Below are 27,381 nucleotides of genomic sequence, written 5' to 3' on the forward strand. Positions count from 1 at the left end.
TTAGTAGTTGTAGTTTTTCGTATTTTGTTTATTAAAAACAAAAATTTCTGTCGCGCATATTATGGGGCGTTGTCAAAGTTCCGAATTTCAAAAGTTCCGAAGGCGCAGAATTCCGAATTTTTTCGTGACGAAACTTAAAGTAAAGAAAAAAAACTTCGAGGAATCGTCAAAGTTTCGAATGGTCCGAAAACCGACGGCTCAAATTTCCGAAATGCAAGATTGCGAAAAGTAAAGTTCCGAAAAGTAAAGTTACGATAGAGCAAAATTCCGAAAAGCAAAAATTCCAATAGGGCAAAAAACTTGAAACAAAGTTTACTGAAAATTTTATGTACTACAAATTTGGTTCACACCATTCTCAATGTTTCAATAACCATTACCTATATATTTAGCAATAACCGTGTTAAAGAAAGTTTGACGCGCTATAAATAAAAACCTATGCGTTATACAGAAAAAAGTTTGTAATAAAAGTTATAGGAAATTTTATCATACACAAAATCTGTTGTTACTACATTTTTGTCGGGTGCGGGTAAAAAATCAGAAATACCAAAAATCAGAATGGTCTGCATGAAAACAGTCTCACGATGGCTCATTTTACTCCTTATTCTTTTCGCACTTTCGGAATTTTGTCTTTTCGGTATTTTCTCCTTTCGGAACTTTGCACTTTCGGAACTTTGAGCGTCGGATTTTCGACCATTCGAAAGTTTGATGTTTCGTCAAAGTTTTGTTTCTTTACTTTAAGTTTCGCCACGAAAACATTCGAGATTCTCCGCTTTCGGAACTTTTAGGATAACATATCATATATATATATATATAAATATGTATATATATTTGAAATAAATTGATCTTGTCTTCCTCCGTAACGGTAATCGAATTTTTTTTCATTCGTTTTCCATTGTTTTTCCATCTAATATTCATATATATATATTATATGTATACATATATCTATATATGTGGTGTGCATATTTATGCATATAATACGCATTACAGAATTACTACGTTGTAGTAACAATCGATTGTAAAATTATGATTTGTTTCTGTCGGGGGAATGACTATTATAAATACATGATACATTATATGTATACAGTATGTAGGATGTATATGTATATTATATACGTATACCCTAGATTATACATACTAATTAAAAATTAGGCTATTGTCATATCTTCTGTACGACGTGTTACGTATTTTTATTGTATAAGAATAAATATTGACTAAGTTTCGGGTTGAAAATAATAATATTATTAATATTTTTCCTTTTTTCTTTTTTTTTTCTTTCTTTTCAATTAATATTATTAAACGACCCTTGTCACACGAAAAAATTATACGTTTTCCAAATTCTTCTATTATACACGTTATTTACACTCTATTATAGTTCACCGGTTTCGTTTCAACAGTATACAATTAATTTCACATACATACTTACAGTTATAGTACAACTGGTATCGATTCATATTATATCGCGCATACAAATATCGGTGTTTATTATATGTATATCAAATTTTCATACAACCTTTGGAAAACTTGAATTTAATCGTTCTCATTATAAATATCGTGTATATAATATTCGATGATTAAATAAGTTCGTGTTCCGTTTTTCCTTCAATCTACAGTTCCGAAGGAATGCGTTTGCGGGCTTGTTGGTCCTTATGCGTATAGATAGTATATTGCACATCGAACATATACATAGATATATAACAATGATAATAATAATAATAATAATAATAACAATAATAATAATAATACATACGTATATATAATATACAAGATGACACGATATTTTATACACTCGGGAAAGTTAACCGACCGGCGGTTAATAATTCTCAATTTGTTTATTGTTTATACATCGTTAAAAGATACTTAGATATTTAGTTGATAATTTTCTTTTATACACGATTCCTCGATAACTGGAATATTTAATTAACACACTCATCCTACCATTTCTTGGTAAAAGTTCTTCAAAGTCCTTTTCTAGAATGTCGCGGACGGTCTATGCCCTCTAACTCTGATAGCGATTGTTCGTCGAAAATTAAAAAAAAATAATGAAAGAATAGATTTTCAAGAGAAAAGAAAAACTGACAGAAACTTTAAACACTCACCGGACTGAAGTCGGTAACGTTAATTGTAACGAAATGTTGAAATTAAAATTGTCGTGTTTTTTTTTTTGTTTTTTTTTTTTCTAATTTCCAAGATTTGAATACACTTTGCTTTTTAAAAATAAATCATTTAATTTGAGACGATCCTAAAGTTGCGAAATAATGATAAAAAAAAAAAAAAAAACAAAAAAAGGAAAAAAATCGTTCGTTACATCAACGTTGCGAACTTCAAACTCTTAAACACTCGTGTAAGATACATTCTGTTTGGCTAAAGTGACGCCGGTCTTACCGGGCAAAACTACGAGCGGAGTGTTAACTTTGGACGAGGAATCGCTGTCGGAAGAGCTGCTCCCACTTCCGGGACGTGACGTGGTAGTTTCGGCGTTCACATCCTGGAGCTGAGCGTGTTCGTAGCTTCTTCTGTTCCTCGCGATAACTGAGCTTGCCGGAAGTTTAAGGTCCCGTCTTACCGCCTCGGGACTTGACAGGACAACCGAACCCTCAACGATGCCCGATTCGGGCGACATTTCGGACGGCGATGACAAGTAGGTTGCCAACGCGACCTGGTGAAGGTTCGGAGGTTCGTTTTTCGGCCCAACCGGTCCCTCGATCTCGATCTCGACCTCCTTTTTCGCACTATCGTCCTTCCTTCGTCTCGATTTCGCGTCCCTCGTCTCCTTGGAACCCTTGACCACCGAAGTGTTCCGCTTGGTCGTCGTCGTCGTCGTCAGGAGCTCCTTGCTTCCGTGTTGAAATCGCGAACCGATCAGATTCTCTCTGCTACCGATGTTCAGGTTCCTCGTGCTGCCGTGCAAACTTTCCGCCTTTTCAAAATTCGGTTGGTTATGGCGTTTTGAACCGCTCAAATTCCTCCGCGAACCGTTCAGAGAACGCTTATCTTCGTCTTGGTTCGAGTGAAGGTTTCTGCTGCTCAGATTCCTCCGCGATCCGTTCAACGATCGCTTCTCAGCTTCGTCCGACGACGGATTGTACCTGACGAAGTGTCGACGACCAGAAATTAGCGGTCTGCTAGCCTCGAGGATCTCGAGGTTCTTCTTACTACCGAATTGTCGCATCGTCAGGAAACTCTCGTCCCTTGAAAGATTATTCGAATCTTCTTCGTACACTATCTCACGACTGTTCTTCAGTATCTCCCTGTTCACGGAGTCCGGTAGTTGGTGGAGATCGTCCTCGTCGATTACCTCAATCGCGTCCAAATCACCCTCTTGGTTCTTGTAATGATGATTTGGTTCCCGGTGCGGATTAGCCGGCTGATGATGATGATGATGATTATGTTGCTGGGACGCTATCGAGTTATCTCTGTAAATACTTCGCCCGATTGCACTGTCCTCCAAACTGTTATCGCTTTTCGTACTTTCCGCGTGTACCAGTCGGTGTCCGGGTGCTCTTATTCCCGTCTGTGCGTTAACGATGTGCCCACCCTGCATATTATTCTCTTGATAATTATCAATCAAGAGTCCGTCTTCGTCGACGAGGTAACCTGAAAAATTTCTCTCGTATTCCGGAAAAATATTCTCAACAATATCAACTGCGATTTAGACCAGCACCGATTTTTCACTCTTTCCAAAAGACGAATTTCTGTGTTTTTGTTTTTGTCTTTATTTTATTATTATTATTATTATTTTTATTTTTTTTTTACTCAATCACCAGAAACCTCGTGCATCCTCGTTAAACTTAGTGTACCATAATATTTGTATATGTATAGTAAATGTAGTACGATCGGACATTGTATACAGCGTATCGAGTAATGAAGTGAGAGAGAGAGAGAGAGAGAGAAAGAGGAGAGTTAACGGGACTTAAACACCAATAACCAAAAAAAAGAAAAAAAAAAAAAAAAGAAAAGAGGACCAAATTGAATCATGCGTACGTAAGAAAAGTGAGGAAATTGACCGGATATTATTTGTGTATATCTATACTTAATAGTTTTTCCCAACAAAAAAATATTTATGCATAGACAGTCGGACATTAACGGACGTGCGACGAAAAACAAACTATGACAGTATTCATCTGACACATACATGTATAATTGTTTTGTAATATTCTCCAGGACATTGTTTCCTTCTTTCCGCCATCTGATTAGGACGTCGTTTTTCTTCTTCTCAGATTCGCATTAAACATTGTACAACGTTACCATTACGATATAAATAGCGATGCGACGGCACAACCAATCAAAGCGATATCGCGTGGAAAATTGTTTCTCGTTTATTAGACGTTGATCCTTTTATCCTCAAGACCGACCAGCGTTCTCCCAATCGATTGAAAAAGTTCGACGTTGACAAAGGGACACAGAGTGTGACACGTACGGGAAACGCTAACGGGTTTGCGACAAAGACATTCATGTGTATATTGATTCCCCGTCCGTTACAACGTGTGCGTGAAGAGATCGTTTTGTGTTTCAATTATCAGGCGGTTCAGTGATCACTGGTATCTCTAGGTGAAGTCTCGGTTGATCCTGGCTTGGCACTAGCCGTGTTCCGGAATTAGGGTCCAGGTGAAAAGCCTGCGTGACGACAGCTGGGGCTGTTCTTGGCTCGCTTGGAACCTTCCGCATACCACCACCGGCATCTGCGATACCAGCGTCAATAACAGTCAGACACCATAAGGATATAACCAATTAAACACCCAGTAAAGCGTAAACACGTTTTAAGCATTGCAGCGATAAGAACAAGCGGGTGGGAGAACACAGAGAGTGAAGATAGTCGGAAGAAGCACCTTGGGGTTAGTTTTTGTAAACGCGCATGCGAGGTTTGGAAACCATCTGGCTGTAGTGGATAGAGTGTTGGTGTTAGTGTCACCGAAGTGTCGTTGGTGTGGATTTTAATCGACTTACCGCCGCCGTGTCGAAGGTCGTCTTGCACCCTGTAGAACTCGGCCAGTTCCCTGCCGGAGCATAACGGAGTGTCGACTTGGACGGTGCTGTTGAACAGTGAGTAGTCGACCTCGTATCCCTGTCGCTCCTTGGAGTAGCTGACCATTGGTTCGAACCTGTGACCCCAGAGTATTTCCTGAGGAAGGTAGGAGGACCTGGCCTGGGTCGTTTGACCGGTGGACTCGATGGTGCCCTCGAGTATGACTACGACCTCGAAGCGTTCGGTCAGCATGTTCTCAGCCGACATGTTGTAGAGTGGCGATTCGGCCTGTATCCTGTGGACGATGGTCATCGGCCATATGAAGAATAGGTCGCTGTCGTTGCCGTCAGCGCCAACGGTGAGCTCCTGCTGATGCTGGGAGAGGAACTCGCCCTCTTTTGTCGTTCGCGAGCGTATTATCTGGGCCCTTATCGTCGCCCCGATTATGTGCGACTTCCTCATGTCGCCGACCCTGAACATCAGGCACAGCTCACCGTCCCTTTGGCAGATAACCGCGTTGCGCGAGAACAGGAGCGTCTGCGTCCTCTGCTTCGGTCTCGTCATCTTTGCGAACACTATGCCGACCATGAACGCTTGGATCATAACACCGGCTATGCTCTGTATACACATTACGAATATGGCCTCGGGACACTCCTCCGACGTTGCTCTGCTACCGTACCCTATCGTGTGCTGGGTCTCGATTGAGAATAGGAAACAGCTAGTGAACGAGACCACGTTGTATATGCACGGTGTCCACTTGTTCTCCACCTGAACTCCCGGTAGGTGCTTCTCGTCGAAGTCACCGTGAGTGAAAGCTATCAGCCACCATATCACAGCGAAACCTAACCAGGACAGGAGGAAACTCAGTGTGAAACACAACAGCGTCCAACGCCACTGAGTGTCCACCAATGTTGTGAATATGTCCTGAAGGAAACGCAACGATCGTCGCGATATCCTCGATTGTAGCACGTTGCATTCTCCGTTCTTCAACACCGCGCGTCGGCGAATTTTACGCACTGGGCCTGCTCTGTAACGGCTCCTGAAACAAGCGGATATCAACGATCGTGAGTCGTCGACGACCTTTTACATCCCGAACGAGACTGTTTTGCTGAGTAAAATTTTGTAACGAACAGTATTCTATGGTTTTCCAGGGTCATGGAGGGCAAAAATTTCAAATTTGATCGAACACGATCAACAGACTCCGTGCAGAGGTTTTTAGGGTCACCGATTGGCTTCGCCGTACTGAATTTTCGAAATCCGATTTCAGATTCGTAATCAGTGACTCCGAAAATTTATAATTTATGTAAAACATGTATACATTTAGCGGGATAACTTTCACGGAAATGAATTATTCCTTCAATTTTCACATTTTCTTTTCAATCAATTTCCTTCTAACAATAACAATCAACATTATGTCGCAATAATTGCTACCGAGTATTGAAAACGTATTAGCATACTGTCAGTAATAGCAAAGAAAATGTTGAAAAGTTCTCAAAACACACAAAAAGTGGATATAAAATAGGTGGTAAGAATATTTACCACTGTACGACTCGAAGGATTAAATTACAACTGGACGCAGTAAAGAATAATTAATATCGCCACAATTAATTTAAGCTTCTCGATCATCAACTCAGAATCTTAACAACGGTTTGTCGAGCAGCCACACGTGATCAATCACTGTAAGTTTCGTGATCCATTGACATTGACTAAAAAAAATAGACAAATAAAATTAAAAAAAAAAAAAAAAGAAAACGAGAACAACGAGCATTGACCCAGTTTCAATTGTTTGAGCTTGGTCTAATTCCGACCTCTTCACACGTCTTCGGATCGTGTTAAATTGCCGCAATAATTTTCCATGGACATTAGGTGTTCAAGTATAATCGGTACTAATGTTCAATATATATATATATATATATATATATATATATATATATATGTATATGTTATACTTGATCGACCTTGTTCTAACATACTTATGCATCATTTTTATAATATTTGTATTTTTTTTTTTACGCATATTTCTTATTTCACGTCAATATAAATGATGAATCTATATTGGCACAAGTGTACGTATAGTTATATCAATGTACAAGTTCTGCGTGACGTTATTGTTACCCGTAGTTACATATATTACGTATAATACATTATATACCGTTGTTACATCGATGGGAGAATTTCATTTCCGTTGTACTGAGTGTTATTTTTATTTCTTTTTTCTTTTCCCGCTAAAATACCCGTCACGTCCACGTTACACATACAATATGTATATTGTACGTACATCAGCTATGTGTCGGATACGCGAATTCGTTCGTTGAAATACATGGGAAAATAGGTAACGATTATCAAAGATAAGATAACCGGGGTGTATAACATCGTTTCAGTCATAGTTTATGATTGTTGTATTATTTCGTCCTTTATGGACTGTAAACGTGTGTAACGTGTGATAAACTGATAAACTCGTCAGCTCGTTTAATTCTACAAAATGATACACGCGCGAAATGTAACGTGTACATGTGTAATATACACGTATGCCAATGTACGAGAAATACACTTTGTGCGACAACGTGACAATCTTTGCAGAGGGAATTTCTTTTTCATTTTTTTTTTTTTTTTCTTATCTCAAACATACTTTGCAAACCTGTCACGTCTTTGTCTTTGGAGACGTTTAGATATTTCGTTATTTTAGTTTTATTTTTATTTTTTTTTCTCTCGTTTTGTTTCTATAATATTATTACTTTTATTATTATTCCTCCTTTTAGTTCCACCGCGACGTTTGTAATTGTCAAACGTCATTTTGCAGAGTATCGTAAATTGCGAACGTACGTTGTATTTGGAAACCGATTACAAAAATTCTATCGCAATGATTATTTTCGACTTGTTTTTGCCCCCTCTTTTGACGAGAAGGAATACATTATCTACGTACGTACTGGTGGAAGAACGAAGAACGGGAGAAGCGAACGAGTATGAGGTGAAAATAATTTATAGACAAAAACCACGTCGACTATGTTTTATACGTAATTACATCACACGCGTTAGCTCTGGTGATATGTGTTGAAAAAAAAGCAAAAAAAAAAGCAAAAAAAAAAATATACCTATGTTAAGGTAATGTACGACTTTGAACGAATTAATTATTCATCGGTAAACTTGTCACGCGAAAACGTGTTATTTACGTTAAAATGAGGATCTCTGAAGTATTTGTCAGCATGTAAATGAACCTACGAGGGTTTCCTTCGCATTTCGCATCGCGAATAATTGCCACATCCGATGTTTTTTCCATTCGGAAAATTTGATGTCGTAGAAACACACAAAGTTCCACCGGTCTTTTTGATAATCGCATTTATGTTATCGGAACTCTCATTCGCGCACAATAAACACAAGGACGATGAAAATTGTTTTTTTATTCCTATATCTCGGGTAAATATTCAGACTCGATTGAAAAATTTGCACGGTTGAGGGACGGGTGAAAATAATAATAATAATATAAACTCATTCCGCGGGTAATGAAACTGGTCGACTGGTCCAGAATTACTAAGCGATGGGTAACGCCTTGCGAAAATTTTTAAAGCCCGTAGCTTTGTTCATTTATTCCATAATAAACAATAATTATCATTCTTATCTCTTGAAATTTAATCGTCTCTTTGTGAATTTTATTACTTTGCCATTTATATACTTATTTTATCTTATAATTTGTATATACAGTCGAAGAAAAAAAAAAAACGCGATGCGATCTCTCATTGTCAGTTTTGTATATTCTTCGTTTCGTTAACCCTTTCAGTCGTAATGGTTAGTATTCTTACCACCTATTTTATATCCATTTTTTTTGCATGTTCAGACAACTTTTCAATACATTTCTTTGCGGTTTTCTGGTATTTCTGATAGTATACTAACAGGTTTTTAATACTTCAGACTAATTATTGCGGTATAATGTAAATTTACGAATCTGAAGTCGGATTTTAAAAATTCAAGATGGCGGACGAAAATTTCAAATTCGATCGAATCCGGAGAAAAAACTCTGTCCACGGGTTTTCGGGGTCGCTGATTACGAATCTGAGATCAGATTTTGAAAACTCAGTACGGTGAATCCAATCAGTGACCCATTTTTATAAAAAGACTTTTTTTTAACTATACTAGAAAAAGATCAATTTCGAATATTTAATCCACCCCAATAACAAAATCCGGTCTTTCGTCCTTTGACGGTCAATCCGATGCCTCTCGACTCGACCTTATCGGCCTAGAAATCGGTAATCTATTACCTTGAAACGATATCTTCAAGTCCGAACTACGTAACCTACTAAAGATTCGACGTAAAGATTGTTCATATACATATTATCCGTATGAATGAAACGGAAGAAAATAATCTACAAATTATTTTCAACCCGTTGATTTACTCACAGAAATTAGAAGGACTGAAGGCTTTGTTTAAACCGACAATAGAAGAAAGAATAGAATTTGACAATGAGACGAAACGAATGCGTTGATAATTCAGTTCAAGGAAATACGTCACCAGATGAGATATCGTCTCGTGATATTTATCGTCGGTGAAATTAATATCCGAACTAATTGTACCATATACGCGAGTTGTTTTTTTTCCAGATAATCATTATTTCTATCGACGATTAAATTTATCTATAAAAAAAATTCGCGATAGTTTTTGCCAAATGATGTTTTTTTTTTTTTTTTTTTTTTTTGCACGCAAAACGGGAACGCTGAAACTCTATCGCGACGATAATTGTTATCTGTAAAACATCACCGGTTGTGTTTCTAGCGGAAGCAAATCTCGACGGTGTACAAGTTTAACAAAGAGATGAAAAGAGCAGCAAGACTCTATTCTTCTCCCACCGTCTTTCAGCGTCGTTCTGTAATACAAACTCGCGTCTGTAATTTCTACGTCCCTGTATTGTATACGTTATATATATATATATATATATAAGACATCTCGTACCTCTACACGCGTGACTCAAAGTTAGAATGAATTTCAAATCTCCGTTTGTAATAACCACACGTCTAAACGCGGTGTAATAAGTCTGCAACAACTGTACGCATTGTAAGTTTTTTTTTTTTTTTAAACCCACCTTTGCGCTTATCGGGGCTTTTTGTCACGGAGATGTTTCAAGGCTTGTGAGCCACTGTGTCATGCAGGGATCACAATAGTCGGATACCTTGTACGCTAAATTCCTCAAGATAAGAGGTCGCCTCCGTTGTTCAAGGTGGCTAGCAGACCAAAAATCTCAATTCAATCGTCACGCAAGATAAAACTTTACTAAGATTCTTTCGTTTCGGTTTCGTTAGGTATTACCTTAGGCATTCCGTAAAAAAAAAAAAAATAAATAAATAAATAAATAAAGAATAAGAAATATTTTACCAAGATTCAGCGAATTATTCGTATTATGCAAATTACAATTTTTACATGTTTTTAAATTAATTAGCAATGCGTATTGGACAACCTGGTGAATGAACGAAGCCTGTAGATTTTATCGTACCTTAATGCGTATGCCGATATTTGCACAGTCGTTAATTAAGTTCGCGCGTGGAACCGGGAGAAAAAGAAATGAGCCGAACAAAGGAAAAAAAAAAATAAGTAAATAAATTAAAATTAAAAATGGAGAAAAACGAAACGTTATCGAAGTTGGAGTACAGGTAAAACAATAAAAAGCGGCGATGAGAAAATTTGGCGTTTTATTTTTATTATATTTATATATAGGTAGTTCTAGGATTCTTTTCTTCCTGGAACAAGTTTCTCATTTCCTAATTTAAAATTCTATTCGGCGTGAATGAAAAAATTTTTAAAATACCTGCTTCTGAATGACGCATTCGGGCTTTTCGGTACACCAACGATTATCGGTGTTTGAGCCCATCTCGGTATCAAATTTTGTTCGTCACCGCTGTCCGGGGAGTAACATTGCCCGTTCGAATTGCTATTCGGTATTCCGCCGTTTGTGCTCATTATATGCTCGTGCAACAATAAAAAAAGCAAGAAAAAAAAAAAAAAAAACAAGATGAATAAATTCACTTTTCACTGTTACGCGTAATAAGATGTTAAAAAAAAAAAATAAAATAAAAAACACTGCGCGATGACTTAAATCACTGCTAATCTTGAATAATATATTATATGTATATATATATGTATATAGGTTAGCACCAAGTTTTAATAAAAATCGTAATTTACGAGAAACTAAACACGGTTCTTCTCTCCCAATTTTTCTCGTCACTTCGTTTCTTGTCAACCGCTATTTGATTCCTCGATCATTATACTCGCAGATTTATATAAACATCTCGTTGTCTGTGTGCGTATGTGTGTTTTTTATTAAACTTTTTTCTAAAACTTTTTTTTTTTTATCCTCTCCCTCTCTCTCTATAACGACGTCACTTCATCCCAAGACTAGTTCTCGCGATTTTAAAACACGTCATAATCGCGCCTGCTCAATAATTCCAATTCGTGAAGAACTTTGATGTACGAAGCTATATAGCCGGTCGGCTTGCTGTTATTAAGTAACGTTTGACCGACCGACGATCGTCGTCGATCTTTCAGGTACACGCGTCGCTGCTACGTCGACTCGTTACGATATACTGATCACACGTAATATCTTGAAACGTTTTATATACCGTCGCTTCGGTGTTGACTGTCCGACCAATTATCGGCCTCTAAACGACGCGTTTGCACTGGTAATTTGCAAAAACAGAGAGAGAGAGAGAGAGAGAGAGAGAGAGAGAGAGAGATGGGAAAAAAGGAAGGAAGGAAGGAAGGAAGGCAGAGCAAAATGAAAATAAATCACTGCCACTTGCGAGTCTAGCAAATTAGATTAGCGTCGATTCGTATAAATATTAGTCGAATATCGTTATTATTATTACACCTCTGTAATACGTTAAAAGAATAAAGAACGATGTTTTGTTTTTTTTTTTTTTTTAAATCGAAACAATAATAAAAAGGGATTCAAAAAATTTTTTAAAAACACCGTTCTTCTTGACAAGGAATATGCGTCGAACTCAAGTTTTTGCCTGTATGTTTATACATGTTTGGTATATGTTTTTTTTCGTTTCGTTTGGATAAAAAAAAGTTTGTAGCAGTTTTACGGATACTCGACGCGGAACGAAAAACGTCGCGGAAATGAGGCGAAGCTTGAATCGTAAGCGCGCTATTCTCAGGTGACGGCTACGCGACTGACGTCTTGCTCTTACCGACGATTACCGTTTTCAATTTCTTATCAGAACTGCGTTCAGCCTCTTACGCGTTACGCGACGCTTGCAACGCCTTATCAGATCATTCGGCTCGCAAACTTGTGACTAACTAAAAAAATTCGCGAGGCTAGTAAGTATGGTTAAATCCATCCACGCGCCTTTCGACGATACCTTGCGGACACCTTTTTGCACAAACCCGACCCACTGGGTATAATCGCTGTAATATCGTCTACATAGACTTGAATTGCGCTGATTGAAGCGAAACTTAGCGCGGTCCACGTCGGCTTCTAATGTTCTATTAATCGTATCGCGTTTACGTCTAGGATTTGTTTTCATCTTTTTTGTTGCATGAATTCTCCTAATTTTTTCCATCTTACTTGTGATTTATATATATATATATATACACGTGTAACTCGATATTTTTTATTTATCTTTCCAATGTTTTCCGTCCTTTCTTTCACCGTCTATTCGCGTACAAATTTTTCGCCCTTACGTAAAAGTTATTCACGATTTTTCGGCTCCGCAATTGCGCTTAATAACATCGATATGACGTAGCACTTGTTAATTACAACCGTTGTGCTAATAATTGTTAGGTTTATTAATACGTGGGAGTAACGCGTTGGTTTTATCGCATTACACGCTTAAATTGATAATAATTTATACATTACAGACCAATCTTGGAATTTTTGCGAATCTTGTGTATAAAATAATCATGTCACCGAATGTTACGACTTGTCGTAATTTTCGTTGACACACGATGCTACGGTTCTTTTGTTTTGTATCGTTTCGCGCGCGCAGTTAAAAATATCGATACATAAAAAAAAAAAAATCAAAAAAAAAAAAAACAGCAGTATTAAAAATTGTTTTGTTTCCGTGACCCGTTTCTAGATTATAATTGCATCACTGTAATTAAATGATGAAATTTTATTTCGTACAATTAGCAGGGCGAGCGCAGATTTGTTTTATACGGCGGTTGTAAAAATATACACCGAGCACGTTTGTAAATTATTGCAAATAGATTTAGGCCTTTCATTACGTCATATATGTATATTAATAATTTTTATTCCGATAGTTTTTTGTTTCTTTTTTTTTTTTCTTTTCTCTTCTTTTTAATCAATTTTGAAAGGTTAAATTCCCCTCAATAATTTAACAACAATGTTTGCGTACAGTGTCTTCCAATATATCGCGTACAACTAATTAATTATCGTCTATCATACAATTGGTTTGTTTTCTCGAACATAAGCGTCGTATATTTTATTATAAATGTCTTCTCTCCTACTCAAGTTATTTCAATATCTGTTCAATTCGGTATCTTTCCCCCATGTATATATATATATGCATATTTTGATTAGCGTTTATTTACTCGAGTGCAGTTAATGATGGATCCATTTTGGTATCTGCTGTAGGCGCGTGATGAATAATAATTATGCGTACATATTTTATCAAACTTTTTATGGAAAATTGCATGGGAAGAATCCAATGCGCGGCAGGCAAATAAACATCGAGTCGTATCGAGTTTATACTTCGTATTATTGATTGATTATTCTTTCTGCCACAATTATATTCCAGCTTAAGATGTTTTGGATATAATTTTACTCCCGACGTTTATTTTACCGTAGAATTCACAGATCCGCGTTAATACTTATCAAATTTTATCAGACTCACAATTTATAATAAAGTAAAAAAACTGCTTTTTCGTAAACCTGATTTGTTCAGTGCAGTTTATGAATATCGTAAATAACAAATCCCATTCGATTTGAAAATACAACGCAATAATTAATGCTGAGCGATCAATTACGAGTAACAAATTATTCAAATTAATAACAATTCACTTATGTGCTTACACATGTACCTATGTGTTATAATATAAATACCATCACAATGACGATATTTTTGAATAAAAGATTTTTTTCACTTCCACGTGCGGCAAAACACGTTACAAAATTTATTCGATTTTTATACACATATCTATACATATATTTAATGTACTTTATTTAGTATACTATTTTCGATTCGCTTTTTGTTACATAACGAGGCTGATCAACGAGCGTAGATCAACTCAATCTACTTCTAATTAAAGTTTTAAATTCGGTGATGTACTAAAAAAAAAAAAAACATGATCGAATAAAATCGGTCCAACTCTGCGGGTGTGGCGAACGTACGAATGAATGAATACGGATGAGGAATGAATGAATCGTGCGGATAGATCGCGTGTTACGTTCTACCTTCGTTCAATGAACCAACCAGCTCGGACGACTCCTTGGGCGTGTAATCGAGGGTGATTTCCGAAGGCTAGACGGGCTCGATTTCCGGCAAGCATGCAAGCCGAGGATGAGAGGAGTCGGCGAATCGTCGGAGATGCAGGCGAGCGTTTCAGCAGTCATTGGCACTTCCTTCCTCTCCCTCTCCCTCTAAACGCACCTCACCAGCCACTCGAGGAGTCGAGGAGAAGCTTCTGCTTCCGCAGGCTGCCCGAAAATCCTCAACTTTTCTTTCCTTTCCATCATCAATCTTATCACGAGATAGTCGAACATTGGAGTACGACATTCACCGAATTACTTTTATTTTTCGCGATTCAAGCTTCGAAGACGTCGCTTCGAGAATACTGGAATTAAAAACGAGAGCTTCGATATCAATGCTTCGCTTTAACCCTTTGAGTCACACGTTATTGTGTGGAGTCAAATTTTGTAACCGGATAGTATTCTATGGTTTTCCCGGTCTGAAATCTAATTTCAAAAATTCAAGATGGCGGATTCAACGTGATGGACAAAAATTAAAAACTTGATCGAATCCGGTCAAAAAACTATATGCAGGGTTTTTCGGGTCGCTGATTGGATTCTCCGTATTGAATTTTCAAAATCTGGTTTCAGATTCGTAACCACCGACCCCAAAAAACTCATGTACAGAGTTTTTTGACCGGATTCGATCGAATTTGAAATTTTTATCCGACATATTGGATCCGCCATCTTGAATTTTTTAGATACTATTTCAGATTCGTAATCAGGCATCCGAAAAACTTATAAATTATGTGAAACGTGTACGTAATGTGTAAAGGGGTAAATTTTTCAAAAATGAATTAGACCTTCAATTTATTTCTATCAATAACAATTTACATTATATCGCAATAATTAATCTCGAGTATTAAAAAACCTATTAGCGTACTATCGGAAATAGCAAAGAAAATTTTGCAAGTTTCTCTGAATATACAAAAAAATGGATATAAAACAGGTGATAAGAATACTTACCACGATGACTCAAAGGGTTAAATCGCATAGAAATTTTTCAAAATCTGGTAATCTCGTAGGATTTACTAAACTTTAATTTTCGTTGAGAACACTATTTTCCACAAATTTAACGAAACAGATTTTTTTTCACTTTTTAAACAGTCGATTCTACGTTGTAATTTGCCGATCGCAATCAACGTTGCAAAATGAAATATTCTAACGACGCCGAAGTGATGATGAATCGAAAAAAAAAAAGTGCTTTCATCGAATTTGTAAAAAAAAAATAATCCTCCAATGTGAAATATTTCAATTTTTAAATTACATATTCAAACAAAGCATCGATATTCAAGCATTTTCTTCGCAATTCATGCACTCGCTATATTCGTATATTGCAAAAAGTTCCTCCCAGTCAACACGAATCCAATAATTTAATAAAAACTCAACGTGCGATTACCTCGTGATAAAACGAATACCTCAAGTATCGGTAATTGGCTAACCAATTAATTAATTAATTAATTAATTAATTAATTAATTAATTAATTCCTTCACGTTACGCGCGGATATAACTACGACGATTGTCGATGACACGCCTACTCGAACGGTACGAAAACGCGGCTTGCGACGAATTGCAATTTGAATCTGACAATGAGAGACGACTCGACAGACGCAGTCTTATTTCTTGAACAACGGATCGGTTGCACCGCAGATATTCTACTGGGGTTGGAGAGACGGAATACATCTCTTCTATCCGTCGTCGTGTCGTCGTATATAAAGTTGGGTACGGCACGTCTCTACGGGCTTACAGTGTCAGTTCGCCAGTGCCACTGTGACGTCATGCTTACGGCTTCGATAATCAAGCCTCATAATAAGACTAACAAGTTGTTAAGTAATAAATTTGTGCGAGATAATTTTTTCCTAACAGAATGATTGCGTGCGAACAATATCTATATGTATATGTACGCGTGTCGTAGGTACGCGAGTGTGTTGAATCTGCCAGCTTGCCGGTCTGACAGCTCTTAAATGACCGTGTGTGTGCGGATAATAATACTTAAACCACCGTTCTGTGCAGCCTTGCTGATCGTCGCCCTCACCTCGGTCGATAAACTCGTCCCCTTCCATCCCCCGCCCCGCAAAAAATAAATGAGAGAGAGAGAGAGAGAGAGAAATAATTTACAACAATTATCCACCACTCGAATTTTATACTCCGCGTCCTGTTGGAACCCTCCTCTTCTCCCACCTTCTAACTTGACTGCCAAATGCCGGACAAATCGGCCAGCGCCGTGCACGCCGAATAATTCTGACCCCACTTTCAAATCCCGGTCGCAGATAAGCCGGCGGTTGTGGTCGGTTAGTTGAGACACTTTTTCGAAAAAGAATTATTTATGCGGTTCGAGGGCGGGGATTGAAGTTCCGAATTTGAAATGTTTCCAAAGCGTCTAATTGGGAAGTATTTGGTGGCGAAAGTTGAAGTAAAAAAGGCAAAGTTTTGAGAAACTACCAAGTTTCGAATGGTCGGGAAATCGATGGGTTAAAGTTTCGAAATGCAAGATTCTCAAGATTCGAGTTACGACGGAGTGAAGCTCCGAAAAGTAAAGTTTCGATAGAGAGAAATTCCGAAAATTCAAATATACTCACACAGCGTAGTTTACTCGACGAGTGGGTGTTGAAAATCAGAGAATTACCAAGATTACGAACGCAAAAATATCGAAAATCCGAAAAAAAGAAAGATCGAAGTTATTCAAATTCACGTGTAGCTGAAAATGTTCGATCATCCGGAATTTTGATGTTTCAGATTTTTAAATTTATCATTTTTGCCCCTTCGGAACTTTGATGTTTCGTCGGAGTTTGATTTCTTTACTTCAAGTTTCACCGCCAAAAAACTCGAAATTTCAACCTTGCCCAGCTGTGTTCGGTATTTTCAAAGTGTACGGAAATCTTTTTATTAGAGGGTTGAATTTAAACTTGCTGGAAGGGTGCGGAGGTGAAAAAATCTGGAATAGACGATTAGTAGAAGGACCCAAATGTAAAATTTTCAAAGACGCGAAAATCCAATTCACTGAATTACAAAATTGTAGAAAGTTAAAGTATAGAAAATTGAGAATACAGAAATTCAGAATACGAAAAGAGAAAATATAGAACGACAAATTTATAATCTGTATACGATTCTGTATTACCGAGACGTATTTTGACGATTCTACATTTCGGCATTCTATATTCTGAACTTTCTATAGTTTTGGTTCTTCATATTTCGACTTCTTACATTTTTAATTTCTCTAAATTAAACTTTCGCTTATTTAAACATTCGATGTTCACAGCCCATCTCTTCTTTGATCTTTATATATTTTTACCCTCGAAACAAACTGCACCGCAAAACGGATTAGACAAGCATAAAATTCGTGTCACAAATGATTCGTAGTGAATTCTTTCATTGCAACGAAATAAATAGTAATTGATCAAAATTCGATTAACGTTACGTTTTTCGCTTGGATAAAAATTTTATACGGTCTTGATAATTATCCTTCTCGATTTATCACTAATCGAGCTAATATTTTTTTTGTTCAAATGTCAAACTTTTACTTCTTGGTTTCTTACCGTTTAGTCATCGTAGGTTCGCAGTCTCGTTTTCATTTGCATGTGAGTTTTATATCGTATTGCTAACTTGTCTGATAAAAAGGGAGAAAGAGAGATCACGAAGAGAAGGAGAAAAAAAAGAACAAAAAAATTGTTCAAGCTGTGACACAGCTGATTTAGAAAATATCTTGAAAAATATGAAGACTCACGTTTTCTTTTGGAAAGATTTTTTATAATCCAGGAAATTTGTTTCATCAATGTAACGTCGGCATCGACGGATGTAGCGACACGTGCATATTGTACAGCGATATAATGAAGGAAGAAAAAAAAAAAGACAAAGACAAAGACGAATAATGAATAAAATTCGCATGGAATTACTCGATGGTTATATACGCATATATATATACATATAAATATACATATATATATGTATATATCATGACACATCGACCAAAATTTTACGTCGATGTCTCAGATCGGCTTTAGAATTTTTTGTACGAAAGTACACGGATGAAAAGCGCGTCCGCAAATTTTTTCAGAATTTTTCTAACCAGAGTATCTGAAGTATGATGTAAAAACTTGGAAAAAAATCCATATTCTAAAATCTGAAAAAATTCTGAATAACCTTATAAAATATTGAAAAACTTTTGACACGTATTAGGCGGTGGAGATTTCATAACTTCAAGAGATAGAGAAGAAAAATATGAAAAAAAATAATTGATCATTCTATTGCATTTTTGGCATAACAATGAACGTAAATTTACTCATAATTTGTCTTTTGAAGTTATGAAATCTCCATCTTTTAATGGATGTGAAAAGTTTCAGAAAGCGCGGTTTTTTTTTTTTACAAGTTTCGTAAATCATACCTCGGATACGCTGGGTCGAAAAATTGTGAAAAAATTACGATTGCATTTTTCGTCACGTACTTTCGTTGAAAACAAAAAAAAAATTATAAAGCCAATCCGAGACATCGCCGTAGAATCTTGATCTACGTGTCACGGAATGCCCCATATAGGTGTACTCGTATGTATATGCATAGACGAATCAGCGTATCAAACGCAGCGTTTTACAATCAGGAAGATTGCACCTCCTGGTTTAACAAGCTCTGTAACTCATAAAAGCTCGTAACATATAACACTAAGTGCTTAAATCTGTTTCAATTCAATTTAAATTTCCAGTCGCGATTTCTCCTTGTGTATATAAACATCGGATCTGCGATGCAGCTGACGATGTGAAACGCGTAATATCGTTTATGCCCACCTATAACGCATAAGGAGAACTTAACGGATATTTTGCATACATGCATACGAACAAGTCAGGTATTAATCTGCGATATAATAACCTGCAGCTGATATCGGTATATCAGCTGGTTGTGAAAAGCGATAAACGACGACAACTCGACGACAGCTTGTCCAAACAAAGGTGTAAACATAATTAAGACGTGCTAATCAAACGCTTCGAAGATATCGGAGGTGTGCGGGCACGAGTAAATAACGTAAGATGCAAAATAGAAAAAAAAAAAAAAAATGAATAAATAAAAGAAAAAATATTTATACATACAATTTATGACGCGAATATTCATGGCCGCTGTTTTATCTTACTTTGTTCAAAGTGTACAGTTTCGACGAATACACTTTCATACCTGTAACACATATGAACCTATGATAATTATCGTCGTTACAGAGAACCGGAAGTACCTATACGTGATTTCGTCGAGTCTTGCAGGGTCCGGATATCGATGCAATAAAATATGCCTAAAGGTGTATATTTCACATTGATATTATTCCCATACTTTATGTTTCAATGATTTAGTGCATATTATTATTTATTCGTTTATCTCGTATTTATGCGTACATTTCTGCTTATTTATATTTTTATTTATTTTCACATTTCTGTAACTTTATCTTTATTCATTATTATTTATTTACTCGTTTAATTATAGTTTTGGCTTCTCTTTTCTTCTATAACTATCCTTAGTCCAGTGCTGATTTTAATTTTGGTCCTTCCTTATTATTTAGCTTATAAGTTATTCATTTCTCTCTCTCTCTCTCTCTCTTTCTGTGAATTCTCGCTTTAGTTCTGTTCGGTCGTTTTCCAATTTTACGTAAATGAGCTTTTGGGGTCGCTGATTACGAATCTGAACTCGAAATTGGAACATTCAGAATGGCGGACCGCGGAGAAACAAAAACGATAAGAAAAAAAATTTTTCGGTGTGTATCAAGATTGTGTAAAAATTGGCATTCGGATTTTCGTGGTAGATTAGTAGAAAATGCTTTTTCTCGGGGAAAATGACGAATTTCGACCATTTGTTTACATGTCATATTTTTACAATAAATAAATTAAAAAATTTCATATTTGTTTTATACTTTGAAATATTTCAGGGACAATGCGGAACCAAAGAAAAAAATTGGCAATTATCGAAAAAAAAGCAGTTTATTAAATAAAAGGCTGCAAAAAAAAAAAAAAAAAAAAAGCCGACCGTCCCAGCGCGAATTAAAGGGTTAATAACTATCGAATTTGAACTCCCAAAAATAGTTACGTTTCATTTATACGCGATCGTTAGCAAACAGATGGAGGAATCCGGAGCGCAGGTACCGAGATATGTAATATCCTAGTGTGGCAAATAGCTTGAGTAAATAATCGGTAAACGATGGAGAGCCGAGATGTCTACGGTAAACAATTATTTTTCAATCACTCACCAACTGTCGCGGATAATTCTGGACGCTCCGTGATTATTACGCTAACGTGTTTTCGCTACACTGAGAAAAATTTCATCTGTTATAGTAACTAGAAAAATTGAGTAAAACAGGTATCGTTAAAAAAAACTGCTTGAACATTGTTGGAATTACGAAAAACGAGGTACGCCTAACCATTTTACTCAACTTTTTTAGTTAAATAAGGCTTTGACGTCAATTTATCGTCGCACAAGCGTTAAATTTTCGCAACAGTTGCAAGAAAATATAGCAACAGTGATCGTAATGAGAAAGAATAGCAACGGATGCTAGACTTTCCGGTAACAGCTAGAAAACTAATATTCATTTTGTACCTGGTACTATATTTTTCGATTGTGGTAAAAAATGAAAATAGTTGAGGACCGAGCGGTAACTAAAAATTTCTCTCAGTGTACGATCCTTTCGTACGCGTGCGAATATGACGTCTACGATTTTGTAAACTGCGTCGTGTGTATGCCTGGAAGATTCTCGCAATATTTTCTGCAATGCTTTGAGTAATCCGCGATAGCTGACAACGATCAGCTGCGGAGCGCGGGTTTTAATTACAATTTGCATGTAACTACACGCAAAGTTTACGATAGTCATTAATTATAGACGTAATGACGATGTGCGATGATCGCCGCAGAGCTTGATCGTTGTTTGATTACTGATTTCAAGGTTTTATAATGAATGAAATATTGTCGGTGTTTATTGGCGGTTGGTATAGAAAAATAGATAAATAATTATAACGTTTCGAGAAGAAGGAGACGAGAGGATCGGAAACAAGATACGCGTTTTCGTAAGCTTGAAAAACAGAATTATAAATGACAATTGAAAATTTGTCGGTTTATTACACTACATACCATTTTTCACTAGGAAACGGTTCAAATTTTTCTACAATTTATACCTTTTGAGTGAAAATTTCTTTTTTCAAGTCGGCTTCAAAGTGTTTTTTATATTATATATCCTTTTCTCGGCTCATAAAAGATGTCTAATTTTTTGTTTCTGAAGGGATAACTTGCGTCAGCGGGGCGGGGTTGAAATTTCGAATTAAATTAAAAAGTTCCGAAAGAGCCAGTTCCGAATTATTTGAGAGGGAAACTTGAAGGGAAGAAATCGAACTTCGAAGACGCAACAAAGTTTCGAATGGTCGGAAAGCCGACGGCTCAAAGTTTCGAAATGCAAGATTCCGAAAATTCAAGTTACGATGGAGTAAAATTCCGAAAATTAAAATATACTCACACAGCGTAGTTTACTCAACGAGCGGGTGTGAAAAATGAGAAAAACCGAAAATCAAAATTACCAGGATTCCTCACGTAAGAATATCGAAAATCCGACAAAAAGAAAAAAAAAAAAAAGAAAGATCAAACCGGTGATATTTTACCAAGCCAGAACTTCACAGGACTGAAAATCTTGGGTCATCCGAAATTTTGGGTGATTTTAAATTTTCTCACCTACGCACTTTCGGAACTTTTTACTTGTCGAAGTTGCGCCCTTTTGGAATTTTACTCTTTCGAAACTTTTGAAATCTGCTTTCCGGACCATTCGAAACCTCGATGTTTCGTCAAAGTTTAATTTCTGTACTTTGAGTTTTATTAACAAAAAATTCTGAATTTGGCGTTTTCGGAACTTTTCAAATTTGGAATTTACCGAAATGAATATTTATTTATCACAGGTTGCGTATATATATATATATATATTAGGGTGATTCAAAAAAAAAAAATTAATTTTTTTTTTCTTCCAAACAGGCTCAAAAGTTTCTTTTGGATGTAAAAAAATTATTGTGAAAATATGAGCCCTTAATATTAATATTAAGATAGTCCTCATCGCATTTTTGTAATTCCCATAAGAATAACATGGGAAAAATTATTTTTGCTTCTTCTGATTTTTATACCGTTCATACAACTGATTGACTCATAAATCGCTGTTATAATCTTTATAGAGAATTGAACGCTCTACAAAAAAGGTTTGATAACATTTTTTTATTAGTCCACGCGTTCAAAAGTTATTGAAGATCGAAGTTCAATTTTTTAAAAATTTGATCGTATTTAGTGAATTACACCGAAACTGTTGGTTTTGGTGACAAGTTAAGGATCAAATATTTCGTCAAACATAAATTGGAGTTCTAATAAATGTTGACCATTGATTTTTTTTTGTTCAATTCAATAGATATGATGCTTTTAAAGAATTTTTTTGCAGAATTAGAGCTAAAAATTTATATTAGGTTCAAAAATCATGTTGATTTCAATTTAAGTAGACATTAAAGACAGGTATTCTCAATTTTAATCTTATTTTTAATTATAAAATTAATTTTGTGAGTTTCCGTCTCAAAAATTTCAGTATTTCATCTTCAATATTTTTAAACAAATTTTCATAATTTCAGATACAAATGGCGAAATTCTTCTTTTGAATTTTCACAGTGGCTATCCCTCTTAATGTTCGACGAAATATTTGATCCTTAACTTGTCACCAAAACCAACAGTTTCGGTGTAATTCACTAAATTCGATCAAATTTTTAAAAAATTGAACTTCGATCTTCAATAACTTTTGAACGCGTGGACTAATAAAAAAATGTTATCAAACCTTTTTTGTAGAGCGTTCAATTCTCTAGAAAGATTATAACAGCAATTTATGAGTCAATCAGTTGTATGAACGGTATAAAAATCAGAAGAAGCAAAAATAATTTTTCCCATGTTATTCTTATGGGAATTACAAAAATGCGATGAGGACTATCTTAATATTAATATTAAGGGCTCATATTCTCACAATAATTTTTTTACATCCAAAAGAAACTTTTGAGCCTGTTTGGAAGAAAAAAAAAATTAATTTTTTTTTTTTGAATCACCCTAATATATATACGGTGCGTTCGCGGAGACGAAACGGTAGAATATTTCGAAGAATCGAATCTCAAACGACGGATGTAATAATGTGCAAACATACATTGGGTTACGTAAAAATCAACGTTACGTATACAACTTACGTACCTAACACAGGTGTAAGCACGTATATGTATCTTCATACCTAAAAATATGTGCACAAGGTGCAGTGATTCTAGGATCTGAAAGTGTTCGTGACTAGTTTTTCATTCTTTCTGTTGCTTTTTTTGTCCCATTTTTTGCTTCGCCTGTTTCATCACGATTCATCATAATCCTGATCATGGTCGTTACGAGCATTATCGAGTCTGAACTTGGTACATGATTGTACCTAACTTAATTTTATAACGCGCGCACACTCGCTAACATAACAATAATAATATACCATACGATAAATGCATCATTTTATTTTTTTGTCCGATCGATGTACTGTAACGTTCGTGATAAATATTACGTTTCGAATTATTGCCGTATCCGACTCAAGTATGCGTGTCATGCTCGTCCTGTAAATAAGAAACTCGAAGAACTTCGCAAGAAAACAAATCATGTTTTCTGCCACTCGTCGTCCTTCACCTCACGATTAAAAATATTTTAAGGACACAGCGATTTGCGCGATCGAGTTGTTTGTAATATATTGTACGCGCGATGGTTTGTCAAATAAGAAAATGACAATTTTCTTGTTTTCCGTTAAAAAAACGTAAAAAAGTTACGCGGTTATCGTCACGAAGAAGTAGAATAGCGTGTCTTTCTCAAATTGAATGTCGGATCTCTTTTTAAAGTTCCATTAATCACAGTTGAGAGTTTTCTCGTTTGAACAAAAGGTTCAATATGCGTCCCGCACGCAAAACACAAAGTTCGCAATTGACGATTTGCCATTCTCCGACGTGTAATATAATATACGGAACGAATTTCTAACGGCTGAACTGTTGGATGCGCATGCGCTGAAAATGATTTGTCAGGGTGACCAACGTAAATAAGTTCATACAACAAGATCGCCGTTGTGTATATAACCTGAAAAATGTTGGTCACCCTGAAAAACCAATCGCTCTTGCTCTCGAATTTCAACGCATGCGCAATCGAATCGTTCAACCCGTTAGCGACTCGCTTTGTACAATACCTGCGTAATATACGTACCCTAGTAAACTTTCTACATTTTAGCAAACGTGACGAGGTTTCGGGATAACGCGTACGGTGTATAAAATACACGCGTGAAGATGGCAAGCTAAACATTTGTTCGAACGTAAAACCGAGTGACTAATCGTAAGAGCTGGGAAGAATAAGAAAGTCGTAAAATAATAATAGCTCGCTAGATTTTGATGAAAAAAGAAGGAAATAATGAAAGGAAGAAAGAAAGACCGTTCTAAATCGTTTCTCTTTACCTTGCTGAATCTTGTCGGCCCATTCCACCGCCGATGCTGCTACTTTGCGTGCTGACGCGAACAAGCGTTATATTTTTCGGCAAGCTTGGAACGGTTGGAATTCTTTGCGGCATCGATAGTAACGGGGATTCGCATCTTGGCTGCAGATGATTTCCCGATTGATTATCTCCGCGTTCTTGGAGTATCTCCATCTCTCTCTCCTCTTCCTCTTCTATCGTTCCCGGTAAACGGAACAACTTTTGGCACGGTTCTTCCATACCTTCGCTCGCCGAACGGATTACTTCCGGTATTATATAATCACAGCCGAACGTATATTTAATTTTATAATTAATTTATCCGCAATTCTTCTTCGTTATTCATAATATATAATACGTAATATACGATAGTGTCACGTTTTATTGATGGTAACATCTTGTTGCATTTGTTTTTTTTTTTTTTTTTTTATCTTTCTTTCTTTTTGTATTTTTACCGTCGATACACTGTCCCCGGATAATATATTTTATCGTTACGATTAATTGTCTCGGAGTGTTTATTACTTTGTTATCTACTTATTATTTTTTAAACTTTGGTCACCAACGAAACAAATCGTTCAACATCATTTGAAAACAATATTTAAGGAACTATAAGGAGTTATTATACATATATATATATATATATATATATATATATATATATATGAAATGAAATATATATGTATATATATATCTTTGGTCGAATCGATGCAGGTTTCTCAACTTCCCTTTCTTATAATAATTCTTCTTCTTGTTATTCTTATTCTAAACGAATACAACCTTCGTCATCGCTTCTTCCTTCCTTTTACATCAATCACGTTATTATATTATCGACGCCCATCGTCGCTGTATTTTCACATATATTTTATACACGCCTTTTTCCCCCTTGTACCTTAACGCGAGAAATTAAAATTGTTGAATTTAAATCTTGATAATATCTATGCAGAAAGTCAGCTCCTGTTCGGGCATCGAAATCACCGTTCGGCTTTTCCGCGTTGGCCTGGAGGAATTAAAGATTATCAAAAGCTCGGGTACTTTTACAGGGGTTATCGAACGTGGTAAAATCGAATAATTAACGAACGGTTCTTTCACTCTATGTATCGTAACAATACATTCGTATTCCGGCACTGATTTTAAATCGGCGATAAATCGGCACCGCTCAATCTTCTTTTATTCTTCTTCTTCCTCTTCGATTCTGCACACGAGTATATGTAATACAACGTTAACCATACGATCATATATACATATACACCATAAAGTACAACAACAACGACGACAACAACCAGTCTTTACGATGAGCGCAATTTATCGGCGGCGAGTCGACCGATTAACGGTTAGATTTTCTCGTTATATACACATATACGTATATATTATACGTATATATATACACACACACATATATATTGTACACCGACGTTGCACAAAACCGGTCTTTCTTCGATCCTCGCGTTTAAATATAGATGAAGATTCCTTAGGGGTTTAATATATCGGCACAAATGCACGCGAGCCTCCGATGATTTCAAACTTGTAGTAGGCAGAACGCACTTACGTTGGCAGGTATCGTAAAACCGTGATGCAGCAGAGTGATATCATAGCTAGGAATTACGGCTGTGCGGTGTTTTCTATGAACGTGATCCCCCGTGTAAACAAAAAAAAAAAGAGAAGAAAAAAAAAAATTTCATAAAAATATGTGATACGTCAACAAGTGATAAAGTCACCGTAACTCATTCACTGTAAAAAAATTTTCTTCCTCTTCTCCTTCCTCTTCTCGAATCATATTTCTTCGCTGTATATTTTTGAATTTCAAATATAGGTACATATCGCACTTTTCTAATCTGTAGAACGGATAGCGTTGAACGTCCAACGATTCGCTAGTTGATTGATTGATCGATCGATTGATCGATTAACCGTCTATACGATCACATGCCCGTACACGTGCGGTACAATGTTTTCGATTATTTCCATCGAACGTTGCATCCGAATAATAGTAAACGGAGTTATCGTCCCGATTGTGTTTTTGTAATACGTACGTAGAACAGATTATTGTTAATATCCGTGACTTCTGTTTCCCAATCGAGTATCAAACTAGGATGCAATTCCTCCGGTTCCCTCACATGTCGTCAAACTCTTCCGGCTCTATTCCGTATATCCACGCACGTTTCCCTTGCTCGCTGTTACACGCGGGACTCGACAAACTCAACTGTGTTTCAGATTCGCGAGCTCTGCTACCCGACGACCGGGAGAGATTGTGCCAACAAATGCTATGGCATTTACCTCTTATGGCGGGGGAATTTATCGCGTATATTATATACCATGCCTATGCATATACACACATACGCACATACATATGTACGTGCATATCCTACGGAATAAACGACCACCGTTTCCGCTAGTCGCGTAACTCTCGGTACCCGCATACCTGTCTATGCATATGTGTACGTATATACGTATTATGTACTGTAAAAATGATTAT

At 36.4% G+C, this 27,381-nt stretch overlaps 2 protein-coding genes and 1 long non-coding RNA gene across 14 annotated transcripts in view; 1 reads left to right on the forward strand and 2 right to left on the reverse strand.

Moving 5' to 3' along the window:
* On the reverse strand, positions 1–25,517 carry LOC107221941. 4 transcript variants are annotated; one of them, XM_015661124.2, is made up of 3 exons: positions 24,898–25,517; positions 4,945–6,002; positions 1–3,594 (listed from the first exon to the last, which is right to left on the reverse strand). In XM_015661124.2, the coding sequence occupies exons 1-3, from the start codon at positions 25,152–25,154 to the stop codon at positions 2,330–2,332; spliced, it is 2,580 nt and encodes an 859-aa protein (XP_015516610.2). In that variant the 5' UTR covers positions 25,155–25,517; the 3' UTR covers positions 1–2,329. The 4 variants fall into 4 exon arrangements, with proteins under 4 accessions (XP_015516610.2, XP_046588340.1, XP_015516612.1 ...); XM_046732384.1 differs by lacking the exon at positions 24,898–25,517 and adding an exon at positions 14,384–14,533; XM_015661126.2 differs by lacking the exon at positions 24,898–25,517 and adding an exon at positions 14,365–14,533.
* LOC124293086 overlaps positions 1–27,381 on the forward strand; it is a 70,247-nt gene that overhangs the window by 9,367 nt on the left and 33,499 nt on the right. The gene's annotated exons all lie outside the window — the stretch shown is intronic.
* The window catches only part of LOC107221942 (G protein-activated inward rectifier potassium channel 4), a 54,933-nt gene continuing 33,420 nt past the window's right edge, over positions 5,869–27,381 (reverse strand). For 7 of the 8 annotated variants that reach the window (XM_046732387.1, XM_046732388.1, XM_046732385.1 and 4 more), the window contains one exon: positions 14,613–14,744. The gene's annotated coding sequence lies outside the window, so the exon portion shown is untranslated. Of the gene's footprint in view, positions 6,003–14,612; positions 14,745–27,381 lie in introns of those variants that run through there. The other variant, XM_046732386.1, reaches the window with a different exon arrangement.

Source organism: Neodiprion lecontei, chromosome 2 (assembly GCF_021901455.1).
Source record: "Neodiprion lecontei isolate iyNeoLeco1 chromosome 2, iyNeoLeco1.1, whole genome shotgun sequence".
Classification (NCBI taxonomy): domain Eukaryota; kingdom Metazoa; phylum Arthropoda; class Insecta; order Hymenoptera; family Diprionidae; genus Neodiprion; species Neodiprion lecontei.

Bases quoted from the DNA above. Each gene is read 5' to 3' on its own strand.
- LOC107221941 (XM_015661124.2), bottom strand. From the start codon at position 25,154: ATGGAAGAACCGTGCCAAAAGTTGTTCCGTTTACCGGGAACGATAGAA. The intron at 6,003-24,897 runs GTAAAGAGAAAC...CGCTTGTTTCAG, and splicing joins GGCCGACAAGATTCAGCAAG to GAGCCGTTACAGAGCAGGCC. The intron at 3,595-4,944 runs GTAAGTCGATTA...GAAATTTTTCAG, and splicing joins CGACCTTCGACACGGCGGCG to GTTACCTCGTCGACGAAGAC.